The sequence below is a fragment of the Caloenas nicobarica genome, chromosome Z (genome assembly GCF_036013445.1).
Source record: "Caloenas nicobarica isolate bCalNic1 chromosome Z, bCalNic1.hap1, whole genome shotgun sequence".
In the NCBI taxonomy this organism is placed as follows: domain Eukaryota; kingdom Metazoa; phylum Chordata; class Aves; order Columbiformes; family Columbidae; genus Caloenas; species Caloenas nicobarica.
Genome location: NC_088284.1, coordinates 89,749,815 through 89,773,335, shown reverse-complemented (window position 1 = coordinate 89,773,335; position 23,521 = coordinate 89,749,815). Strand labels below are relative to the sequence as shown.

Sequence of the window (23,521 nt, the reverse complement as noted above, 5' to 3'; positions counted from 1 at the left end):
TTTCTGTCCATGTAGCTATGTTGTCATTAGCAAAGATAAAAGGCTCTGCTTAAGTGAATGTTCTTGGAAGTAGTGGTGACTTAAAATCCCTGCTCTTTACTTACTAGCTGCTCACTCTTGTACGTCTTTCATTGCGTAGGCCAAATCACATCAGTGTCCATAATGTGAGCTTAGGAAATTAGTCTGGCTGAAAAATAATCTCTTTGCTAAGGCAGGATTACTTTTCAGCTGAACCAGTTTCCTGATCTAATTCAGGGTTCAACCACTGAAATAACTGTGGTGATGCATTGTTATAGCTGGTCTAGGAGTAGCAGAAAGTGATGGAGTAGCTCTGTATTGCCTGTCCTGAGTGGTGCTGAGTCTGTTTATGCTTTGATCAGGTTTAGATAACAGAAATGTAAATAGACCTTTGAAAGACTGATGGCTGAAGATAATTGTATTTCTCTTATGTGGGGTCTGATGACTGACAATTCCATGGTTGTGCTTGGACATTACATGCTGCAAATAACATGGGGGTTTGGTGGGGTGGGTTGGTTGGTTTTTAAATTATATTACTGCCATTGTCAAATATGATTTATATAGGACAGAAGTAACTTTTTTAGATGTGACTGATTAAGTCTTTGTCACAGTTAAATCTCCTTCAGTATATTATGTGCAGTAAGTATATTACAGTTAAACTCAGATTTAAACTTTTTTTTATTGATTGCATCAAAAAGAAGGCAAAAAATAACATATAAAACTAGATTAGATAGAGCATAAATATTTTCATACATACAAAATTATTTAGAGACTTTGTCCATTTAAGTGGCCTGTCTGCCTGAGTACTTTGGAAACTTGCCTTACAGCATTGCAGTCGCCTGTTAACAGAACATAAAATTTTAAATTGCAGCTGTGGCAGTTTATTTGTGGTAACACAGCGAGATGCTTTTTTTAAATTTGGCCAGGATAAACAACCAAACTGGTGATTCTGTTCCTTTGTTTGCTGCTTATTTCTTCTTTTTTTTCTCAAGTACGGTTTTTATACTACTTTCAATAATTAAAAGGAATTTTATTTCAATCTGAAGAGTTATTTCAGTATCACTATAGAAGTTAAATATTCCCTTGAAGTAGTCTGAAATTATACGTCAGTGTAGGGCATATAGATTGAGTCGATGTGGTTATTGTTAGTCTTTAGTCTTCGTCACAGTGGTTCTTTGCTCTTCAGCAGTAGAAGATGAAATACCACTTATTAACTTTGCTGGACGGTCTATACTATATATATACACACTATAGTGAATTTCTCTTGCAGGTTCAAATGTTTACTTGAGAAGAGAGCTTATTTGTTGGGGAGACAGCGTGAAACTGCGTTATGGTAGTAAACCTGAAGACTGCCCATACCTCTGGGCACACATGAAAAAATACACTGAAATCACTGCCAAATATTTCCATGGTGTTCGTCTTGACAACTGTCACTCAACACCAATTCATGTAGCTGAGGTACGCAAAATTAATCATGTTTACTATAAAGCAGCTTCTGTCTGTGAAGTAAGTTCCTGCACTGTTGCAACAAAATCTGCAGGATCTACATGGCAGAGTTCAGGTGTGAATGAATCTTCCTCTTAGCATAAGCCAAATTTTGACTGGTCATGCTTAGATATGGTTTCAGCTGCTTTAAACAGTTAGAAATTTAATGGTGTAGCCATTGTATCTCTTAATTCTCCAATTTAGGCGAAATAGTGCTTATTGTTTACCATGGAGCTGACTACATCTAGAAATTGTACTTATCTGGTAAATTAGCCTTAAATAGATTCAAGTAGTGCAACTTGTTAGTGCTTAGTTTCAGCTTGGTTACAGAGCTTACCTAGATCTATGGAGAGCTCTCTAAAACTCGTTGATTTGCCCGCACGAACGTTGCAAGTGGCTCTTAAATGCAACCACTTCAAAATTTCTGCTGTTCTTTTATTTACCGCTACTGCTTTTGGAATGGTAATTTCAAAGGCTTAAACTAAAGTCCTACTCAGATTTCTTACCTTAAGAGGTATCTCTTTTATTCAACCTTTGTTCTTGCATTTTGAGTTGTGATTGTGTTTGAAAACAAAGTTGTAATTAGCTTAAAGTCTTCAGAGAATTTCTCAGTCCCTACATAATCTCTATAAAATATAAACATGGTCTTATGAATCTTACCTGTTATGGATACTTTTAATGAACTGCATATATGAATGACTCATTTATGTTTAAGACATGTTAATGATTGCATATACAAAGCTGACAATGGATTTCTTGTATTAAAAATATATTATGATCTGTAGGAGATGCTAGCAACAGCCAGATCAGTCAGACCTAATCTTTATGTGATAGCTGAACTCTTCACGGGCAGTGAGTACATTGACAATGTTTTTGTCAACCGACTGGGAATTACCAGCCTGATTAGAGGTACAATAAGCAGTTGAAAATTATGTAGGATTGTCATGTGTGGTTTGGAGTTTTTAATGTGAAACTAACATTGTTATGCCTTTTTTGTTGTTTTTACGTATTTGTGTTCTTTGCTTATGCAATTATATCTTCTTCTTTGTTTTCTATTTGACTTCTCCTGTGTTCTATGCTAATTCTTGATTTTCCTTATGCTTGTATGTCCTCTTCTGTGTAACAACTTTTTTGTTCCTTACTTTTGGCTTTCTATTTGTATTTGCTGCATGGCATTTTCCTATTGTCCAATCCCTGCCTAGCTTTGAAACTTGTCCTTTTTTATATCTGCCTTTCCCCTTTTTGTGGCTTTTTTGGCTGTGCTTTTTGCAGTACATGCTGGACACAGCTAGAAAATTGCGAGCCGATTTGTATGTAGTGGCTGAACTGTTCACGGGAAATGAGGAGCTGGACAATATCTTTGTGAATAGGCTGGGCATTACCTCCTTAATAAGAGGTAGGCTTGCTGCATGTGTGGTCTCTTTCCAAAGAGAGATTATAGATGACGTGCTTTTTCCGAGCCAAAGGTTTCTTCTGGGTTATATGCACTTTTAATTTCATACACCATGTAATGGGAAGTACAGGTTTTGGATTACGACTTTTTTGATACTCGGCAAAAAATACAGTACTAGCTGTGAGATAAGAGGAGACATCCTGCATTAGTTTACAGGTTAAATATTTCACTCTTATTTTAGTGAGAGAAAAAAGTTATAGCACAGTTCTACTATGCAGGTTCTGCATCATGTCTGAGTTTTGTCGCATGAGTTTCTCAAAGCCTACGAGAAACAGTTTTAGATCTCTGCTTTTTCCTCCCCTCCCCCCCTTTTTTTTTCCTTAGCTTTTTGTACCTTAATATATTATAGTAAATGGAATACTCCAAGGTTGTGGATCCACATTGGAGAATATAGTTATATGTGTTTGTTTTGGTGGGTTTTTTTAATGATTGAGCAAAATAACAGCTGTCAAATGCTGCATTAACATTTTTGTGCATGCTGTACTCTGTGGTAGTTATTCTTATGCAAACACTTACGTATTTTGTTCTTTAGAGGCAATGACTGCTTATAATAGCCATGAAGAGGGAAGGTTAGTTTATCGTTTTGGAGGTGAACCTGTTGGCTCTTTTGTTCAGCCACGTTTGAGGCCTTTGATGCCAGCTATTGCTCATGCACTGTTTATGGATATTACGCATGATAATGAATGTCCAATTCAGGTGAGCACCTAAACCAAAACCCAAAGTTTACATTTAATGTGTTCTGAATTGATATTTCTGAACCATGGGAGGGCTTGGTGCAATCTGGATGTTCTTCCTGAGCGATATTTAGGAAAAATATATTTCAGATCTTCAAGTTTTCATACACCGAATAAAATTGTATAACAACTCCCTCTGACATTCAAGCTTTCGTCTTTCAAGGGAAAAAGTACATAAAGCTACTTAAAGAGCTGTATTGATTCTTTCATTCCAGCTACTATAAGTGGTTCTGTCTCTGCTTGTTAACCTGTTCTCCTAAGCTCCTGTTTTACAGGAAAGAGTGAGAGAGAATGGTGGGAATTGGAGTGCTTATTTTTGAGGGTTTCTCTGAAGTTGCTTTTGTTAGTGCATTTGTAGTATTTTTTTCAATAATTCTATTGTGATTGAGAAAATTACGATAATGTGATTAGCAATTCCTCTGTTAAACTGAGCATATCTTCTGTATGCTGAATGGGGAGGGATGAATTATATCTTCGTTTCACTGTTTATCGCCTATTTATTTTTAAATGTAGCACCGATCAGCATATGATGCTCTTCCTAGTGCAATGATTGTTTCCATGGCATGCTGTGCTACAGGAAGCACCAAAGGCTATGATGAACTAGTGCCACACCAGGTATGTGTCTACAGTTTGACTCCTAAGTTACTTTTAACAATGTAAACTTTGTTCTCGTCCTAGGACATACATTTTAACACTGTTTATTTGATATTTTAAGCAGTTTACTAGCTGGCATTACTTTGGATTGTCCAATTTCATATGAAATTTTAATTGATTATATAGTTGAGACCTCCAGCTGGTTTTCTTTTTCAGAGTAGCTGATATTTACTTAAATCTTAATTTATTTACAGATCTCTGTAGTATCTGAAGAAAGAGTTTATGCAAAGTGGAATCCAGCAGCACACCTGGCTTCTGGTGAAGTAAATTTCCAAACAGGAATTCTAGCAGGAAGGCTGGCCATAAACAGGCTGCATCAGGAGCTGGGGGCTAAAGGCTTTAATCAGGCAAGAAGTGAGGGTAACACTGCAATTTCTCCATATCTGTGTTCTGAGTGAGAATGTTTGAAATGGTGTGTCTTTTCTAGGTGTACGTAGATCAAGTTGATGAAGATATAGTGGCAGTGACAAGACATTGCCCTAACACACACCAGTCTGTTGTAGCTGTAAGTCGAACTGCCTTCAGAGATCCTAAAACTTCCTTCTACAGTAAAGAAGTACCTGAAATGTGTATCCCAGGTAATCAGATTTCTCTTCAAGAGATGGCAGGTGTACAAAAAAATTCAAGTTATTCTGATTCCATACATTTTAACATAAAACACATAAAATCAATGAGAGTTTTCAGTATATAACACGTCTTTTATTTGTACTAACATGCACGTACCAAAAGAAGCAATAACACATGTACCTTGCTTAGCATTTTCAAAGGCATTTATCTTGAGTATACTTCCTGCTATAAGCTCCGCATTAGATTGTGGTTTTGTTTAGTGCCTTGTTTGCGAACTGGTAAGAAATAGTTGAGAGCAAGATGGTTAATTGTATAGAGTTTGGGGGGATTACTATTTATTAAGTGCCATGCTGCAGAAAAAGGCTAAAAATCTCATCATATATGTCAATGTGTTCTTATATATAACTTATTTTGTGAATTTAAAATAAATCTTAATGAGAAACAACTTTGTATTGCATGTTAATGTAAAGATAACGTATAGGTAACACATACATACTATTAATCAAATATCCAAAGTATTTACTATAATTAGAAATCATTATGCTTTGTTATTACTACACATAACCTGGATGTATTTCTGAAGAGAAGCTTTCCAAACTGGCTTTTTAAGCATACTCAGTTCTTTCAGTGCATGTGTGTGCCTGTTTTAAAGTCAGTCACGTTATATGTTAATATGTTTACAAGTGGCTGCAAGACTTGTATACCTTAGTTTGCAAATTACTGAAAGGATATAGCTAAATTAAAATATTTGAATATTAGTAAGTTGTTACACTTAGATAAACCATCCATAGCCACAATTTGGAAGCCAATCTAATACAGTCCCCAGAAAGATAACAAGGAAACTAACAGCGCTGGTGATAAGTAAAAGACAGGTTGTAATTCACTAATTGTTGACTGATTTTATGGTTAATTTATTAAAAAAATAATTGCAGTTTTAAGTACAATGCAGCAAATGAGCTGGTAAGAAATGTTTATAGGATATTTTAAAACACTTCCCCGTATATTTTTGTCACTTCTAGATGTTCTTTAACTGTACAACAGAGACTTGTATCTTGAATATTTAGGCTTTTAGTTTTAGGTTTTGCTTCATGTTTTCAAAAGAATCACTTTTCATTTAAAGTATATTAACAGCTACAACATGATTTAACTTTTCTTAGGAAAAATAGAAGAAGTAGTACTTGAGGCTAGGACTATTGAGAGAACTGCTAGTCCTTACAAAAAAGATGAACATTTTATAAATGGATTACCTAATTTCACAGTGGAACTCAGAGAGCATATCCAGGTAATTAGCCTCCTTCACCCATGTTCTGATGTAATATTTTGTAATTCGTGATATTTTATATTAGAAAAAAGACAGTGAATTTCAGTTGCAAATGTGTTTTCTTTTCTCAGATTAAAGACAGTAAAATTATAAAGCAGGCGGGAACTGCCATAAAAGGCCCAAACGAATTTGTTCAAGAGATAGAATTTGAAAGATTAACACCAGGAAGTGTAATAGTGTTCAGGTATGTTATTATAATTGCCAAATGACTGTGTTAGTTAAAACAGAATGACAGGGTTCTCTGGTTTGAGACTTGGGAATAATTATCCTAAGTGCTATATTTCTACAAGTTATGCATTTGCATTTACAGAGTTAGCCTTGACCCAAAGGCACAAGAGGCTGTTGGTGTACTTCGCAATCATTTGATCCAGTTCAGCCCTCATTTTAAGTCTGGAAGTCTTCCTGATGATCATTCAGCTCCTATATTAAAAACGTTATTTTCTTCGTGAGTATTGTTTAAGTTTCGGAAATAGAACTGAGAGCTACAGTAGGAACCCACTTTAAGGGCGGATATTGGTTTTTTTCTTACCACAGATGAATTTGCATTGTCAGAGTGCAATAAAAACCTCTGAGATACTCTGTATAATGCTGAGCAGGATCAATACTTAAACATCCCAGGCTCTTTTGTTTGTTTTCTGTGTAATTGCTGCTTAAAGTAAACTGACTAACATGGAGTGCATGTCAGCGTTGGGGTATGATTGTTCAGAGTTTGTACTTAATACTGTGTTTATAAATAAATACTGAAACATCTGAGCAGAACGTCTCAGAACATCTGAAAAATCAGGCTCTTAATTTCCAAGATTAAGTGGTGAGAGAGTTGTGTATATGTGATTATTTTAATGTAAATCTGAAACTAGAATTGCTTGTGAAATCCTTTTGCTATTCCTTTGCTAATGTTGCTTTTGGGGCTGGAATTTTTTTTTTTCTTTTCTCCACTATTTTTTCAGTATTGCATCTAAACTAACTTTGGCTGACCTAAATCAAGTACTGTATAGGTGTGAGTCAGAAGAACAAGAAGATGGTGGAGGTTGTTACAATATACCAAACTGGTCACCACTGAAGTATGCAGGCCTCCAAGGTAATAGATAGTTACAGCATTCTTTTTTTCTGCCAAGAAAAAAAGTAAAGCTGCTCAATCTAGATCATACCTTAGTACTGTTTTATGGCTAGTGATATTGTTTGGATAAAAAACAGTAAGTTGTGTTTTGTTTGGTGTTTGTTTTTTTTTTTCTGCTTGACCTTGATACTAATCAGTCTTGTACCCAGGAAATGGCATACTAAAACAAGAAGCCTCTGTCTTGATACTCAGGGCTTCAAAATTAAGTTTCAATATGTATTTTAACACTAATGCGCTTGCTTTTAAAATAAAAAGGAAATGCATATGCCCTTAGTGAAAAGTAACATTAATTAAACCCTTGGCATTACTAGGTTACTGAGGAATGTTGATCACTTATCCAAATGTATGAATTCCATCGTGCTAGCTATTACACAATGATTTTCATAACTGTCTAGGATGTATGCTGAGGAAAATACCAGCTGAGTTCTATCCTAACTAATTCTGTAAATCAGGAGAAATAATACAGTTAAATCCAGTTAAAGCATCTGTTGCTGTCTACATTTTCCTCTTGAATTTTAATTGATGCTTGTGATAATGATGTGTCCTTTAATGCACTGTTGGGTTTGTGTCTGCAGGGTTAATGTCAGTGATGGCAGACATCAGACCAAAGAATGATTTGGGTCATCCATTTTGTGATAATTTAAGATCTGGAGACTGGATGATTGATTATGTCAGTAATCGTCTGATTTCACGTGCAGGAGCCTGTGCAGAAGTGAGTAAAAATATTTATTTGGTGACTTTGGTGTTTTAAATTACTGGTTGGTTTCCTTTTCAATTATTGATATATTCTTTTTAAATTCAGTCTGTCTGTAATGTCTTTCTTGTCTAGGCAATTTCTTCTAAGGGGTTAAACCGTTAATATGTTTTTATTGCCTCAATTCTATTTATGAATAGACTGCAAAAGTGAAGTGAAAAATAAGTAGGGCATGAAGGGGTTGTTAGCTCTTACATAAAGGCCTGCAGGAGTCCTTCCCTGTTTGTTACTTTTCCTCAAATAAAAATGAGGTGACCATTTTTTTTTTTTTTTTTAAGTACTTTCAAAAGAGAATCTCAGTACTACTGAGGCATATGTTATTATGGTACAGTTATAGTAAGATTGCACAGTTGAGCACTGAGAAGACAGGAATTACTGACATTCAAGTTACCTGTGTAACTGCATTGCAATACACTCCTTTTCTTTCGTTGTTGTGTTTTATTTTCCTGCATGGCAATTTCTTTATTAATTTCACAGATGAAGACCTGATTTGGGTAGCATACATGATGGATATAATGATAAAGGCTTTAGCATTCTTATTTCGGTTTTTTTCTGAATTCAAGTGTAGTGATACAAGGCAGAAGACTGGATAAAGCAGTCCAATGTACTGAAGTGAATGCTGAATCTGACCTCAGACTGAGCTTTTCTAGGAAGGAACTTAGTCTGATACTTGCCAGATTTATTGCTCTTCAAAGACCGTTGCTTATTTTTTCCTGTATATTTTTTGCGTTCACAATTTGTGGTGCCTCATTCTATTTCACAGAAAATAAAGTTCCTATAGCTATACTGAAGCCATATGAAACTAAACTTTACAGTTTCACTGTTTACATAAGTAACTTTCCATAATATATTGATACATACTTTATTCATCTGCAGTGTTGAACTCTTGAATGACATTCTAGTAGGTGGCCACAATGTTCTATAATACTATGAGAAGGAACAAAGAGAAATACTTCCCAGGTGTCAAACATTTTGCAGTGACAGAAGGTGGTGTCACTGGTGAAGCTCCAGAATCTGCAGTCCTAGACCCAGATCTGCAGTCATTTTCACTAGTGGCTGTACTTAATTTAGCCTTCTGATAATTTTTCTATCTCTGGTCTCAAGCTTCATCTGTTCAGTCCTGTGTCTTTAAGCAATGAGAAACCTCCTTCCCACGCATGGATTGTAGTGATGCCTTTTGAGTGCTACTCAATTTTAATAACTTGAGATATTATTTGCTACAAGACTAGTGAAATCTCATCTCTTTCTATAGTTGATGTTCTGTTTATGTCATAGTACAGGTTTTTTGCTACTACTTTTCTTAGAGTTCATCTTTCTCAGCTGAAATTTCGGAGCAGGAGGATACAGTAATTCTATTACAATTATCTGGCATGGACAACTTAGACATGAATGGTTGCATGCTAGTGGTGATGTTAATAACTGAAGATCACCTCATCTTTGAGGTGGTCAGGCATAACCTGAGTGTAATAAATGTACAAAACCTGCAACAAATACTTTAACTAGGTGGATCCTGAAAGCACTGGGTTTTGAATGGTAGTGTTATCAAGTTCTAATAATATTGTGTTTTAATAGGTTGGTAAATGGTTGAAGGCTATGTTTGTCTACCTAAAGAGAATTCCACGTTACCTCATCCCATGTTACTTTGATGCCATATTAGTGGGTGCATACACGACGCTTCTGGATGTGGGGTGGCGTCAGATGTCTAGGTATGCTTGGCATGTCAGAGCTATAAAGGCATCTCTATATATTTGCACCTTTTAAGTTTTATCTGCTGGAGAATCTAATTTGAATATTTTCATACTTGTCCAATGCAGAAGGCTAAAATTGGTAGTGAATATCAAATCAATTTTCTAATGGTGGTGGTTTGGAAGGCTGAGAGTTCAGATATCTACCCAGGGTTACTGATGGCATTGTGCAGTAGGAGGAGGAAACCTGAAGCCATCATTTCTTTGCCAGACTTCAGACACTTTTTTTTCTAATTTTAATACAACTGCAATGACTCTTTTTAAAGTTCAGGGAAAAAAAAAAAAAAAGATTGCACATGATGCAAATGCTTTGTTTAACATTTCTTCTCTAACACAGATAAATATCTTTCATTATCTGAGCACTTTCCTTAGTTCTTGAAATATCTGTTTAATCTTTCGTTTCTGCTTCTCCTTTGTGTCTTGGAAAAGGAAGTATTTGACAAACACTCCTATTGGCATTAAAAATTAGAATTTAACATTAACATTGAGCACCCACTTCTGGAGAAAAAAGTGATTTACAAATTAAAGCTTACATACAAAATTAGTTAATGCAAAATATTAACATTAACTCCTTGTTTATTATTTTTATTATGCATAATACTTAAGTCTTCTGTAAATGAACAAAAGTACGTTTTATAGACTGTATTGCTGAATGTAAAGTTATTTTAATTAAATTAATGTTGAATTACAGCTTTGTGCAGAATGGATCAACATTTGTTAAACACCTTTCCTTGGGGTCAGTCCAGATGTGTGGGATAGGAAAATATTCTTGTCTGCCAGATCTGTCTCCTTCCTTACATGATGTTCCCTATCGGCTGAATGAGATTACAAATGAGAAAGAACAGTGTTGTGTTTCCTTGGCAGCTGGTAAGTGAGGACAATGTTATTAAAAAAAGAAGTCTTTCAAAATAATTCAACTGTTTATAGTAACTATCTTAAAATTGTCTTGGTTGTTCTTGGTATCTGCATGTCAGCAACTCTGTGTACAATGTAGGCAGCAGTTTTTCTCACTTTTCCCGTGTTGTCACCGTTTGATTGCAGGGTGACAATAAACAGTGGCAGATGCTTTGTTAACACCCTCCCCTTTCTCCCCCCTGCAGCCCCCTCTCCGCCTAAGGAAAGGCAATAGGAGGGCAAAGAAAGAGAGAACTTGCAAGTTGGAAAAAGTTGATGTTTTACTAATGCTACTAATAAAATAGAGAAAATAATACAAAATATGCAAAACATACTAAACCAATCTTGAATTCCCTGACACAGCTCAGCACGGCTCCAGCAGCTGCAGGGCAGGCACCTGGAAGTCCTGGGTTGGACGCTGCAGCAAACTGGAACTGGATTCAAGGATGCAGGGTCTGTCACTAGGCCTCAGGTCGCAGGGACAGCAGGCAGGGTCCTGCCTAGATGCCAGCCATAGTTGAAGAGAGCAAGACCCTCGATCTCCCACTTTTATATGAAGTATCACATGGATGGGATGGAATACTTAGTTGGTCAGTTTTAGTCACCTGTTCAGTTTGCTCCTCCTTGCAAATACGCGACATGCATTCTTATCAGCGACTTTGCATATCATTGCTATGTCTACCAAAACATGTAGCCAGCTTCAGAAAAGTGCAGTTACTAAGAAGAACTTAGCCGAAAGGAAAATTCACTAAAAGAGAAACTGGTCTTGTTTTTAACAAAACCAGGGCACCTGTGTTTTAACTTGTGTTTAAGATTTAAAAACAAACAAACAAAAAACTCACCACCTTTTTATTACTGCTCTTGGGGAGGGGGGACTTCATAAGCACTTTATTTAGAGACATTTTTAGCTTTATCCACTTCTGTCACTTATGGAGATCCACAAGTACATTCTCTTTCTTTCCAAAAGACTTGCTTGAGATAAATTCATGTTTAAAAAAGATAAACCTATTATGCTAAGTATATTTAAGAACTGAATTGTAGCGGAGGTCAAGGGTGAATTTGGTGTTTAGAAGTTTGCAGAAAAAGAACCATTAACAGACCACAAGAACACCTGATCTGAAACAGTCTCCAGAAGGAAGGAGCATAAAAGCAGTCAGCAAATAGTGTTTATACCTCTGAATGTTCTGCCAGCTTCTGGCAGCCCTTGGACTGGGCACTTTACTGTGTCAGAAGTATTGTGTTCTGTGTTTAGTGGCTTAGAATTAATTTATTTTTGTTCTGAGTTGGCCCATTCCTTTTCTGAAACCACAGAAACTTTTAACATCCACGGATTCTATGGCATCTGTCTCACCAGGGTGTTTATTTTCTTCTTTTTGCTGTCTTTCTCTCATGGAATTTTGTTGCTTTTAGTTTCTTGCTTTTAGTAACATTCCATTTCCTTGCTTTAGTGTTACCTAGAAGCACACAGGCACAATGTTCCCTGAAACTGGTCATAAAGATTAATTATACTAAAGGGTTTAGTTTTAAATATTCCCTTCACGTGTTCACCGGTACTCATGTCTGAGATTTGTAACTCATACATAAACTGTGATTCACACATGCTGCTGCCATGTACCATTGTGGAGGTGTAGAGGCTGTATTGAGTATTCACAAGTACTTTGGAAAAGTGATAGAAGTTAGAATGCACCGAGAGACTACTGTTTTGAAACTTCACAATATGGAATTTTTACTTTACCATATGGAATTTTTTGTTTGTTAGACTGAAAGTTAAATGGAAGGAAAGACAGGGGTGGACCTTACTGTTGTAATTAATTATTATGCTTTATCAGTCGGAATTGTTCAAGTTACAAGTTACACTGTCTGCAGTAAGATGTAGTACTAGAAGCTGCTGGAAAAGAGAAACCAGGTTCCTTTTACAGTGGCTGAGAACAATATGGGGCTGAAGAAACTCAGCTCTCCAGTCTTATCCCTGTTATGCTACTGAGTTGACACAGCTCTCATACATAAGTAATAGTTCTGGCTTTTTGTTTGTTTTATTTCTGCTTTTAAATTAAAGGATGGCACAAAGTGATTTATTAAAAATTTAAATATGACTTTGTTATTGATATGAGAAATTCTGTTGTGTGGTCTTGAAATTCTAGAAATAATGGTTCTAAAAGGAGGTTTTATTCTGTTTTGTCAAGAACTTGATCTAAAGGATTGTTTACTTATCTTAAGCTGGCAAAAAAATTAGAAATGTGAATGTATGTTTACTTCTGGTTACTTTGCATGTGTGCTTGGAGGTTTCTACCATGTCAATAAATGAGATGAACAATGACATTTCTTCTTAGGTTTACCCCACTTTTCTTCTGGAATTTTTCGCTCTTGGGGAAGGGATACCTTTATTGCACTGAGAGGTCTAATGTTAGTTACTGGGCGCTATCTAGAAGCAAGGTAAGACTGACTTATTCTTAGTTCTTATTGCTTTTGCAGGTACTTAAGAAAAAGGCATGCTCTCAGAACCTGAGATGACACGCAAGCTGCTAGAAACTGTTGATGTGCAATATAAAACTTTAATGGCCCCAGATGGATTTAGGAGTTCTCTCTAAGTGGATTTAAAAGCTCTACTTAAATAATTTTGTTTTGCTTTCTTAGCACTGATATGAAGCTGATGTTCTTTATCGATAAGGTAGTTTTAACCCCTGTAACACTACTGCTTGTCCTTAAAGTGATAGTGTTTCATATGTACTTGCGCCATTGTTGCTGAGCAATAATTTCAAAATTATTTATTTACAAATTTGAAGTAGCAAGAGAATACTACTTTAAGGAGAAAGTATGATTTTATGTCTACTGGGGGTTTTTGTTGTTTGAGTTTGGTAAGTGCTAGTATTTGTCTATTAATACTAGAAATCAGCTAATTTTGGATTGTTACCATCTGGTATCTGTATGTAAATGTTTAACCTGACAAATGAGCCAGATATAAGCCAAATCTATTGACTTGATGTTTCCATTAATCTTTTAATTTGGGTGAAGCTCACCACATGATACAAACATAAGAATTAGTTGTTTTAATTGAGAGCATATTTATGCTGTTGTACATTTGGCCAACTATTACCTTTCTCATGCAGTAAGATCTGCAGTCTACTAGTGTGTTTCTATTCCCTTTTAAAGCTAGTTGGAATCCATGTTTTCTGCAAGATATGCATAGCGATTCTCAAATGAAACTTCTCATAATCTCAGTTGCTGTCACCTCTCTGTATTTTAATAGGAAATTCCCATCTACTCCTGCCCTCCGTCCCCATTCCACCCCACCCATCAGAATGGATACCAGGGTAATCATAAACAATGTCAATAAAAACCTTCCCTGTGACCTCGGTGCGATTTGGATTTAGGCTCTGTAACACTATGTATGAAAAAGCAAACTAGATTTTTCATGTTAGCAGATGTATGATTTGTACAAACTGATTTAAATATATTCATTTTGGGGAATTTGTAGGGAATAGATAAATTTTTATTGTAAAATAAGTTCACGCTAAATGAAGTAATTAGTTGCTTTCAGCAGCAAACTTTTGGCATCTGTCTTTAAGATCCATTTTGTTTCCTTGGCTTACCTTGCTATTAAGGTAAACTTGAATGCTTTGTACTTAATACTTGGTCCAATAATGGCCTTGAAAGTAGCTTAGTCAAGACCATGTCTTCCTTTTGTTCTAGAAACATCATTTTAGCGTTTGGTGGGACTTTAAGACATGGTCTCATTCCCAATCTGCTTGGCCAGGGGACACATGCCAGATACAATTGTCGTGATGCTGTATGGTGGTGGCTTCAGTGCATCCAGGACTACTGTAAAATTGTTCCAAATGGATTAGACATTCTCAGGTGTCCTGTTTCCAGGATGTATCCAAGAGATGACTCTTCTCCCCAACCTCCAGGCGCTGTGGTAAATAATAGTTCTGATTTAAGTACTTAACGCAACTACAAACTTTTAAGGAAAGGATGTAATTTTTCTAGCTACGAGAAGCTGTCACTATCTGCTGTTTATGGTGAAAACTGATTACAGCACAAGTATTCTGTGTTTTAGGCACATCTCACTACATGTGCATCATAAGATTAGGCAGGTGCAGGGAGTTGGGAATGGAGAAAAAAAATCCATGAGCTTCTAGTTTTTTTTCTTTACTCTGTCTTGAAACAATGCTTATATTAAAAATTGTATATGATGTATTGCTATTGACAAAGCTGCTACTGGAATTTGAGATGCTTTTATTTTGAAGCATCATAAAATATAGAGGCTAAGAATTACTATTGTTTGCACATTAGATATTACCTTTCTACTCACTTTTCATCTTGCCTTTCACATACCATCCAAACATGCACTCAATCTAGGATCAGCCACTTTATGAAGTAATACAGGAAGCAATGCAACGGCACATGGAAGGCATAAATTTCCGAGAAAGGAATGCTGGTCCGCAGATAGATCAAAACATGAGAGATGAAGGTAACATACATAAAACACTAGCTTTGCAAGTCAAAAGAGGATGATTATATTTTATTTCTTTTCCTCTAGTTATTGAGTATATTTTTGAAGATTTAATGCAACTAAAAATGTAGTACTTTAAATACATTCAATGTTTAAAAAAAATGCCTAATTTTTTATTATCAGCAACTGTTTCTATGTTTTGGTGCAAGTTATCTTTAAACAAAAGTTCACTTTAAAAGTACAGTTGCCTTCAGAAACACACCTCAAATCTCTTTTTGGAGGCTTTGCTGTTCCTTTAAGAGGTTTGTGTTTGTTTAGAGGTTTGGGCCGGGGTGGGCAGTTGGGATTTGGTTTTGTTTAAAATATAGTCTTCACACATGATATTCTTGCTCGGCAGGTTTTAATGTAACTGCAGGCGTTGACCAGGAAACTGGCTTTGTCTTTGGAGGGAATCGCTTCAATTGTGGCACTTGGATGGATAAAATGGGAGAGAGCGACAGAGCTCGCAATAGAGGAATTCCAGCTACTCCAAGGTACAAAAGCCAGGTTTTTGGGGAGACATTTTAAAATTATATTTTTAGCTGAGATTAAACACTTTAAAAATAAGCTCTTTACAATGCGCTAGTAAACTGCTGCAGGTATCCTTGCTTGCGTTTAGTACAGCATCAGTTTCAAATCAATTTGCCATCTGTGGGTGAGAACTGAAGGAAAACATTATCTGGCTTGACAAGTCAGGCATTTTAATTGGGAACCAAGAGAGGTTGAGGTACTTGCCCTGAAGAGGCTAAATCAGTGATGCTGGAGAAAAATTTTTCATCAAGCAGGCAATAAAACTCATTATAATATGAAATATATGCATGTGGTGATGATCTGAATATCACCTGAAAAAAAGAAGCAAGCCCAAAAGTGCATTTAGCACTTACTTTAATGCTTTTTACTTGAGTGATCTATCACGGCAGAAATATTACCTATGTTACCAGAGTGCGTGTGCAGATTAGAGCCTTTGTTTTGAGCACAGTTTTAATATCAGAGAATCAAGTTGTTTGGAGCTGATCCTTTCTTTGTGTTCTTAATTACTGGTATAAAATTATCTTAAATCTGTGCAAATTAGCTGGGTATGATAATGCCACTTTAGTCTATTGTACAGAAAGCTCGTTCCCTGACTGTTAGCTGACAGAAAGTCTCACCTGTTTTCCACCCTTTCCTCCATTCTTTCATCAGGTGGAATTCTACCGCTCTAAATAAAAGTAAATTGACAGAGTGTGCTTATGCTAATGTTCTCTTGTTCTAGGCCCTTCATGAAACTCAAAAGTACCTTGTAAAACTGAGTGTGCCTAAAAGTGGCAAATGAGTTTCAGCATAGATAAAATCAAGATATACATCTAGGGGAAAAATAGTCTGAACCATGCCCACACAATGCTATCAGAACTGAACTACAACGCAGGAAGGAAATCTGAGTCATTGGTAGCTTTCTGAAATAATATCTTTGTGTACAGCAGCAGCCAAAAAAGCTAATGAAAAAATAATAGTGGGTGTCATCAGTAAAGGTTTTTAGAACAAGACAGAGGGCATCATTCCACCCTCTTTGTGAGACCTTGCACCTGCACCATGTGCTTGTATCTTGAGTGTTATGTGTAGTGCTGGTCTCAAGACGACATCACAAAGGATAGTAGAGAAGGGCAGCTAAAACACTAACAGATGAAGTAGCTGCCTTGCAAGGAGAGACTGGAATGTCTAAGGACTCTTCATTTTCAAGAGAATATGGGTAAGAGAAGTATGACTGAAGTTCAGGAGATCATGGCAGTAGTGATAAGAGAGCTGTTACTCACAAAACACTGCAATACTGTAGAACTTTGGGATGCTCAGTAGGAGAAATAGAGGAATATTAGGAGAAATAAATAAGATTCTTAGTGATTATAAATAAGATTCTTAGTGATTTTTTTTTTCTTTTCAGTTACTTATTGAACTTTAATAGCTTTCTTGAACTAATTGTTGGGTTTGGTGTTTTTTTTTTTTATCATCATTATTTTAGAGATGGCTCTGCTGTGGAGATTGTTGGCCTCTGCAAGTCAACTGTTCGCTGGTTGCTGGATTTATCTGGGAAAAATGTGTTTCCATACCGTGGAGTTACCATAAAAAGACAAGGTAAAAAACAGGCACATCTCATAACTGTATTACTGGAGCATAAAGATAACTAAAACAATGAAATGGTGGCCATATATCATCAGGGATGACTATCAAACTACTGAAAAGGTATACGGGTAAAAGAGGAAAAACTTGGTAAATTATATGATTAAAATCTTTTGTTACTACAGAAATTTATTGAGAGTTGCTATTTTCTTGTCAAGATTTCAAAGATTTTATTCCATGCATTAAGGTGCAGATTAAAAAGGAATTTTGGAGACTAAATAACATTTCTCAAAATGGATGTAAGTGGTAGAATTATTATGTATTATGATGATATGTATCTATTTATTACCAGAATAAGTAAAATGACACAAGACTATTCTTTTATTTTTATTTTTTCAATATTCACAATACAGAAAATCACTTTTTGTGGATATTTATATAAATATCTTTAGATGTCCTGCATATTTCAGAGGGATACTAATCTGGGTACAAAGTTACTTTACTTTGAGCTTACCCAGCCCAAGTGAATATATGTGCCCTATAAAGCCTTTTTACTCTTCAGTAAAGGATAATATTGGAAAACCATTAATTTAGCAGTTCTTTTATTCTATTTTAGAAAATGTGACTAAGTTAGTTTTGTTGGGGGTTTTTTTGTATGTATGTGTGGTTAGGGTTTTGGGGCGGTTTTTGTGGATTTTTTTCTTTGTTTTTGGTTTGGTTTGTTTTTTTTGTTTTTGTTTCGTGGTTTTTGTTTTCCTATTGATCCTAGACAGTACAGATTAAGTCATGAACTTAACCTGTCACTTCAGGATTTCTTAAAATCTATGTCTAGAGTAGACAACTTAGAATTCAGTACACAGCAGTATTATAATCCATAGATGTAGAAATAATATTTATAGGACTCGTTTTATCTCTTTTGTTCCAGAATCATAAACAACTCTTTTAGATTAAATTTGATGTGTGTATACTCACTACTGTTGTTAATCTCATGTAACTGAGTTTAAATTTCATAAGACAATCTATGCCTTCTTTCTTAAAAATAGACTTAAAGTTTCTAGGGTTTTGTACTTCCAGCAAATACCGTATTTCAATTTTGGTAGTATTGTCCTTTTGCTATACTCCAGCTGTATTTTAAGAAATACTCACCTAATGTAAAACTGATGTACAATTTTTTTACTGCTTTTGATTCTTTCATAAAAGCCTTGCTTATTTAAGGCGTATGTGTGTCTCAATCAGGAAGATACCTCTAGCACAATTCTACTGACTAAAACCTGATGGTTTTTTAGTCTCACTTGAAGTTTCAGTGAGCTGTTCCTGTGAACTGTAGAATTGGCCTAAACATGGAGAATCACCAGCTGGAGAGAGGTGATCCTTGGTCTGCTCCTGTTATGTTAAGCGTCAGGAATTCAGGAAGAGAAAGCTTTCGAAAGTGACACTTATCCTAATGTTTTGACACTCTCTGAAGTCTCCAAAACAGCAAGAATATGTATACAAAGTGCTATGAAAGAGCTGACACATTACCATACTGACATGTTAATTACAAATTTAAACTTACTCAATTAAATATTTACTACAGATCACAGTACCTCATACCGTTTGCTCCCAGCTAACTGCAAGTTAGAAAATGTTGTGTGGGAAAACAAACAAACAAACCAAAACAAAAACCAAACAATTAAAAAAAAAAAAAAAAAAAAGTTGTGCTTGTGTTGGAGTTGATCTGCAGTATAATTCCACTTCTAGATAATAACTTTTTGCAATGCTACTATGTCCTTTATTGTATTAGAAGTATCTTAAAAAAGCTTCAATATGCAAAACAGTAAAAATAGCCATAAGCATCATAAGCATACTTCTGGTGTTACCACCGTGGCTGTTTACAGAAAACAAAACCTGTATGTAACATCTTGCAGGAAAGGAGGAAACTATCACATACGATGAGTGGAACAGAAAAATTCAAGGACACTTTGAAAGGCTATTCTTTGTCTCTGAGAACCCAGCAGATCCTAATGAGAAACATCCGAATCTTGTTCATAAACGTGGAATTTATAAGGACAGCTATGGAGCTTCGAGTCCATGGTGTGATTATCAACTCAGGCCAAATTTTACAATAGCAATGGTTGTGGTAAGTGAAAGGGAGTGGGGAGAAGCATTTGCACTTAGAATTTTCATTATTATTGAACTAAGCTTGCATTGTAAGGTTCATCTGCATGGCATTATATCAGGACCATACATTGCTTAGAATAACTTTTTGAAAGCTGTTCTTTTCCATGCCTTTAATATTGGTCCATCTTGGAGTATCTCCTAAAAATACATCTTTGGCAGGACTTAACTAAATGAAGCTGTTGTCCAGTGTATAGCCAGGATAAATTTGCAGTGTTTGCTGTATTCAGAATGTCTTTTAATGTTAGGTCTGGGAGGCCACTTTTCTCATCAAATTAGCTAATAAGGGTGGGTTGTTTGGTTTGTAAAGAGCTTCAGCAATAATACTTGGGAAGTGTATTTAAAATAAAATTAAAAACCACCACTGGATAGCTTCTGTCTTCTTGCTTACTCTGACTTGTAGGTTCGAGAAGTTGATTCAGTAATATGAAACTTAGGCTTTTTGTGATCGTCTGCAATTGTATACACAGTCTTATGTGCGTATATGCACAGAGTTAACTCCTTAAATCTTTGTTTTAGGCCCCTGAGTTGTTCACACCTGAGAGAGCTTGGAAAGCTCTGCAGATAGCAGAGGAAAAACTGCTTGGTCCATTAGGCATGAAGACCTTAGACCCAGAGTACGTATAGTAGAGATAAGTGTTAATTACAAAACATAAGAATAGGAATTATTTGTAGTATTTATTTTGTTAAAATGCTCATATGTACCTGTGAAAAGGCTGCAGTAAATACTTCCAGAATAATTATTTTGCTGTTCTAAAAGTCCACGCAACTTTATTTTATTTTATTTATGTACACGGTCACCAGGTGGCTTTGGATGCCACACAATAAGCAAGTTAGAATTGGTATAATAAAAGATGTCGAATTTTCATCTTGATACATACTTATATATGATGTAGTGACAGCACTACAGTTTGTGTAAAAGCATAAGGGCAAAATTATGAATTCAAATCATTTGGAGACTTGAACCATTTTCCCACTAGTTCAAACCTTATTTAGAATTCATTGTCATATAAAATACAGAACCTGATGGAGACCTCCCTGACTTAATCATCATTAAATGTAGATGCCATGATGAATTTGTGGTTCATTTCTGCCTTCTGTGTTTATGTATCATTTTTGTTAAGGCTTTGTTTGCATAATTTATTTTTTTCTTTCTTGTAGTGATATGGTTTACTGTGGAGTATATGATAATGCTCTTGACAACGACAACTATAATGTAGCCAAAGGCTTTAATTATCACCAAGGACCTGTAAGAGCCAGTTTCTTCAATTTTAGAAAAAGTGCTGTCACTTTTTCAAACTAACAGCCGTAATACTAATCTCTTATCATTCTTTGCTTAGGAATGGCTGTGGCCAATTGGATATTTTCTTCGTGCCAAATTGTACTTCTCAAAGTTGATTGGTCCAGAGATATATGCAAAAACTGTAGTTATGATTAAGAATGTTCTTTCGCGCCACTATGTTCACCTTGAAAGGTAAGACACCAATTAACAGAGATTCAAAATATTCATTCAAGCTAGCGGTATCCACTATCCAATTTCATGTAACAGTACAAATCTGTCATATAAATAGTATCTGTTTTCTACATACAAAGTTCACTGCTATATGTGCTATTGCAGAACTCAAGTCAGCTTTCAAGTACAGCTGAGATCTAGTGGTTTTTATAGATTGCAGAATTACTAATACCCAAGTGAAGACTGGGTGGAATAAGTCTTGTGTAATAATTAGGAATCTAATTTTGTACCAAAAAATTATTTGAGAAAAGATGTTAATGAGATTGGGTTTAAAAAAAAAAATCAAAATATTTCAAAACAACCTGCAAAACGAAATAGTTAAAGGACTAGTAGTGACAGATTAAAATTGTGCGAGATAAGTCTCTGCAAAATGCTGTTAGGATTTCTTGTGTTACAAATGAGTAAATTAGTAGTGACTGTTTCAGAATCTTGATAACCTTGCTATACTAAGGCAGAGGAACTTGCTTATGGCCCTTAGATGTTCCTTTGCATTTTGAGTTCTCTCTCTTAAAAAACAAACCATCAAAATCAGGCTCTTTTTCCTCTTTTTCTGTCATATTCTTAATTCTTAAGGATTCGAGACAAAACAAAGATTTTGGCCTTGCCATTTATTCCATATAATCTGTTCTGCAGTACTTCAGATATGTATTTGTACCCATAAGAGTAACTCAGTTTTGATAGGACTGGCCATGACAGAAGGGTTTGTCTAACCACATGAGGAAGAAAAGGGATTTGTTAATCAACTTTTTGCCTTATGTAGTGTCTTGTCCTAGTGTCTTGTTTGGTGGTATTACCGAATAACTTAGTTGGGTACCCTTTTTTTTTTTTTTTTTTTTTTTTTAACACTGGCCTTACTACTGAAGTAGTGCACTTTTACTGTTTGGGTATTTCATTTGTGTACAGAATTATTAACGTAGCAACAGGCTCAACTTATGAGTATTTCTGTAAGTACATTAGTTTCTGGGGTGTTTTTATTCCCACAGAGGGGGAAAAAAAGGCTTATGCAGTCATGGCATCTTCACTTTTTAGCACCATAATCCAGTTTCAAGTGTAGTTTGTATACCATTCGTTGTCTCAAAGATAATTTGTAAATCTTCCACTGCAAAACTATCTGAATGAGAAACAGGAGTAACATGCCAGTAGTGTAAGTTCAGGTATTATCAGTACCAGAGATTCTACATCGAAGGAGAGGCACCCCCACAAAAAATTACAATTTCTAGCTGCATGAAAAAAAATTAATCAGATCTCAGTTATGGAAGAACATACTGCGCCTTTAGGACAACAGACCTTTAGTCATGGTTTTCAGTTTCCTATTGGAATAATCTTCTAAAAGGTTTTGAAATAAAATGTTTTTAATTTCAATGTATAATCTAACAACTACACTGTTTGTTTGTTTGTTTTTTCTTTTATCAGATCGTCCTGGAAAGGGCTTCCAGAACTGACCAATGAGAATGGACAGTATTGCCCTTTTAGCTGTGAAACTCAGGCCTGGTCAATTGGTGTTATCCTTGAAATCCTTTATGACTTGTAAAAGTTTGTTTTGATTGATTTGATGGTATTCTTATTATTGGGCATAAATGGACTCTTGGCTTACACTGCAAGGGAAATATCCTGTTCCGCACAATTGCTTAAGCTGTGTCCTGACTTTCAAAGATGCTGAATACTGGCAGCTCCCATGCCCTCAGACTGTGTGGGGTTTGGGTTATTTTTTGAAAATCAGGCCATGACAATAAAACTGCAGTGCACACTTGATGCAGAAACTTTTAGTAAGGAGCAATTTTAAGAATATGCACAAGCTTAATTTTAAGTAGCTTTGGTTTAGACTTTTCGAATCAAAATGTAGCAAAGTGGCTCTTTCCTGAGCTAAAAGTACGAAGAACAGCTCTTATGGGTTTTTTTTGTCTCTTTAAGAGTAAATGGATATTTTGCCAATGCATGCTTAAAGAGGAGTAGACTAACCTATAGCTTTCTGAGTTTGTTATGCTTTGTGCTATAGCACCATACAGTAATGAAGGCCAAATATGTTGTCTCTCTGAACTGTGTTATGAGGAATATCTTGTATGTGTTCAGTTGAACACTCCATTAAGCAACCACAGAAATAAAGTTTACAAGTACTGTAATAAGCCAACATTTGAAGTGATATATAAAATCTTTGAAAATTTTAAACTACTTTGAGAGTTACCTCATTATTGCTAATAAGTTAATATCCTATGGTAAACAATTTTAAAATTTATTTAAATAGTGTGGGCCATGTAGCAAACTTATTTCTTTATTTAAATCTTTTTTTCACCGTGAGACATTCATAAGAAACATGTGCATGTGCATATAGTGTACAGCCTATATGTTAGGGGAGGCCAAAGATAGAGAAGCCAATGTGCTTGACTGCTTAATTAAATTAATTTGTTGAAGAAGTATAGTCACCTTAGCCCTTTATTCTTAAGAAAATCCTGGCTTCATTGAAGCAGGTGAAAACACTTAACATCAGTGGGAAGAGATACGACCCTACCACCAGAGAAGTGGAGGTTT

General features: G+C 35.6%; 1 protein-coding gene across 3 annotated transcripts in view; it reads left to right on the top strand.

The window, feature by feature from the left end:
• The window catches only part of AGL (amylo-alpha-1, 6-glucosidase, 4-alpha-glucanotransferase), a 36,122-nt gene extending 12,961 nt beyond the window's left edge, over positions 1–23,161 (top strand). For 2 of the 3 annotated variants that reach the window (XM_065657611.1, XM_065657610.1), the window contains exons 12-34: positions 1,289–1,476; positions 2,289–2,412; positions 3,489–3,652; positions 4,204–4,305; positions 4,539–4,691; positions 4,772–4,922; positions 6,069–6,193; positions 6,304–6,416; positions 6,543–6,677; positions 7,180–7,310; positions 7,925–8,061; positions 9,676–9,809; positions 10,540–10,715; positions 13,073–13,175; positions 14,433–14,658; positions 15,102–15,213; positions 15,593–15,728; positions 17,228–17,340; positions 19,233–19,444; positions 20,002–20,099; positions 20,644–20,731; positions 20,823–20,956; positions 22,409–23,161. In XM_065657611.1, coding sequence (XP_065513683.1) covers positions 1,289–1,476; positions 2,289–2,412; positions 3,489–3,652; positions 4,204–4,305; positions 4,539–4,691; positions 4,772–4,922; positions 6,069–6,193; positions 6,304–6,416; positions 6,543–6,677; positions 7,180–7,310; positions 7,925–8,061; positions 9,676–9,809; positions 10,540–10,715; positions 13,073–13,175; positions 14,433–14,658; positions 15,102–15,213; positions 15,593–15,728; positions 17,228–17,340; positions 19,233–19,444; positions 20,002–20,099; positions 20,644–20,731; positions 20,823–20,956; positions 22,409–22,526 — 3,173 coding nt within the window. In that variant the 3' untranslated portion in view covers positions 22,527–23,161. Of the gene's footprint in view, positions 1–1,288; positions 1,477–2,288; positions 2,413–2,775; positions 2,900–3,488; positions 3,653–4,203; positions 4,306–4,538; positions 4,692–4,771; positions 4,923–6,068; positions 6,194–6,303; positions 6,417–6,542; positions 6,678–7,179; positions 7,311–7,924; positions 8,062–9,675; positions 9,810–10,539; positions 10,716–13,072; positions 13,176–14,432; positions 14,659–15,101; positions 15,214–15,592; positions 15,729–17,227; positions 17,341–19,232; positions 19,445–20,001; positions 20,100–20,643; positions 20,732–20,822; positions 20,957–22,408 lie in introns of all 3 variants that reach the window. The other variant, XM_065657612.1, reaches the window with a different exon arrangement.
• Positions 23,162–23,521: the final 360 nt, after the last annotated feature.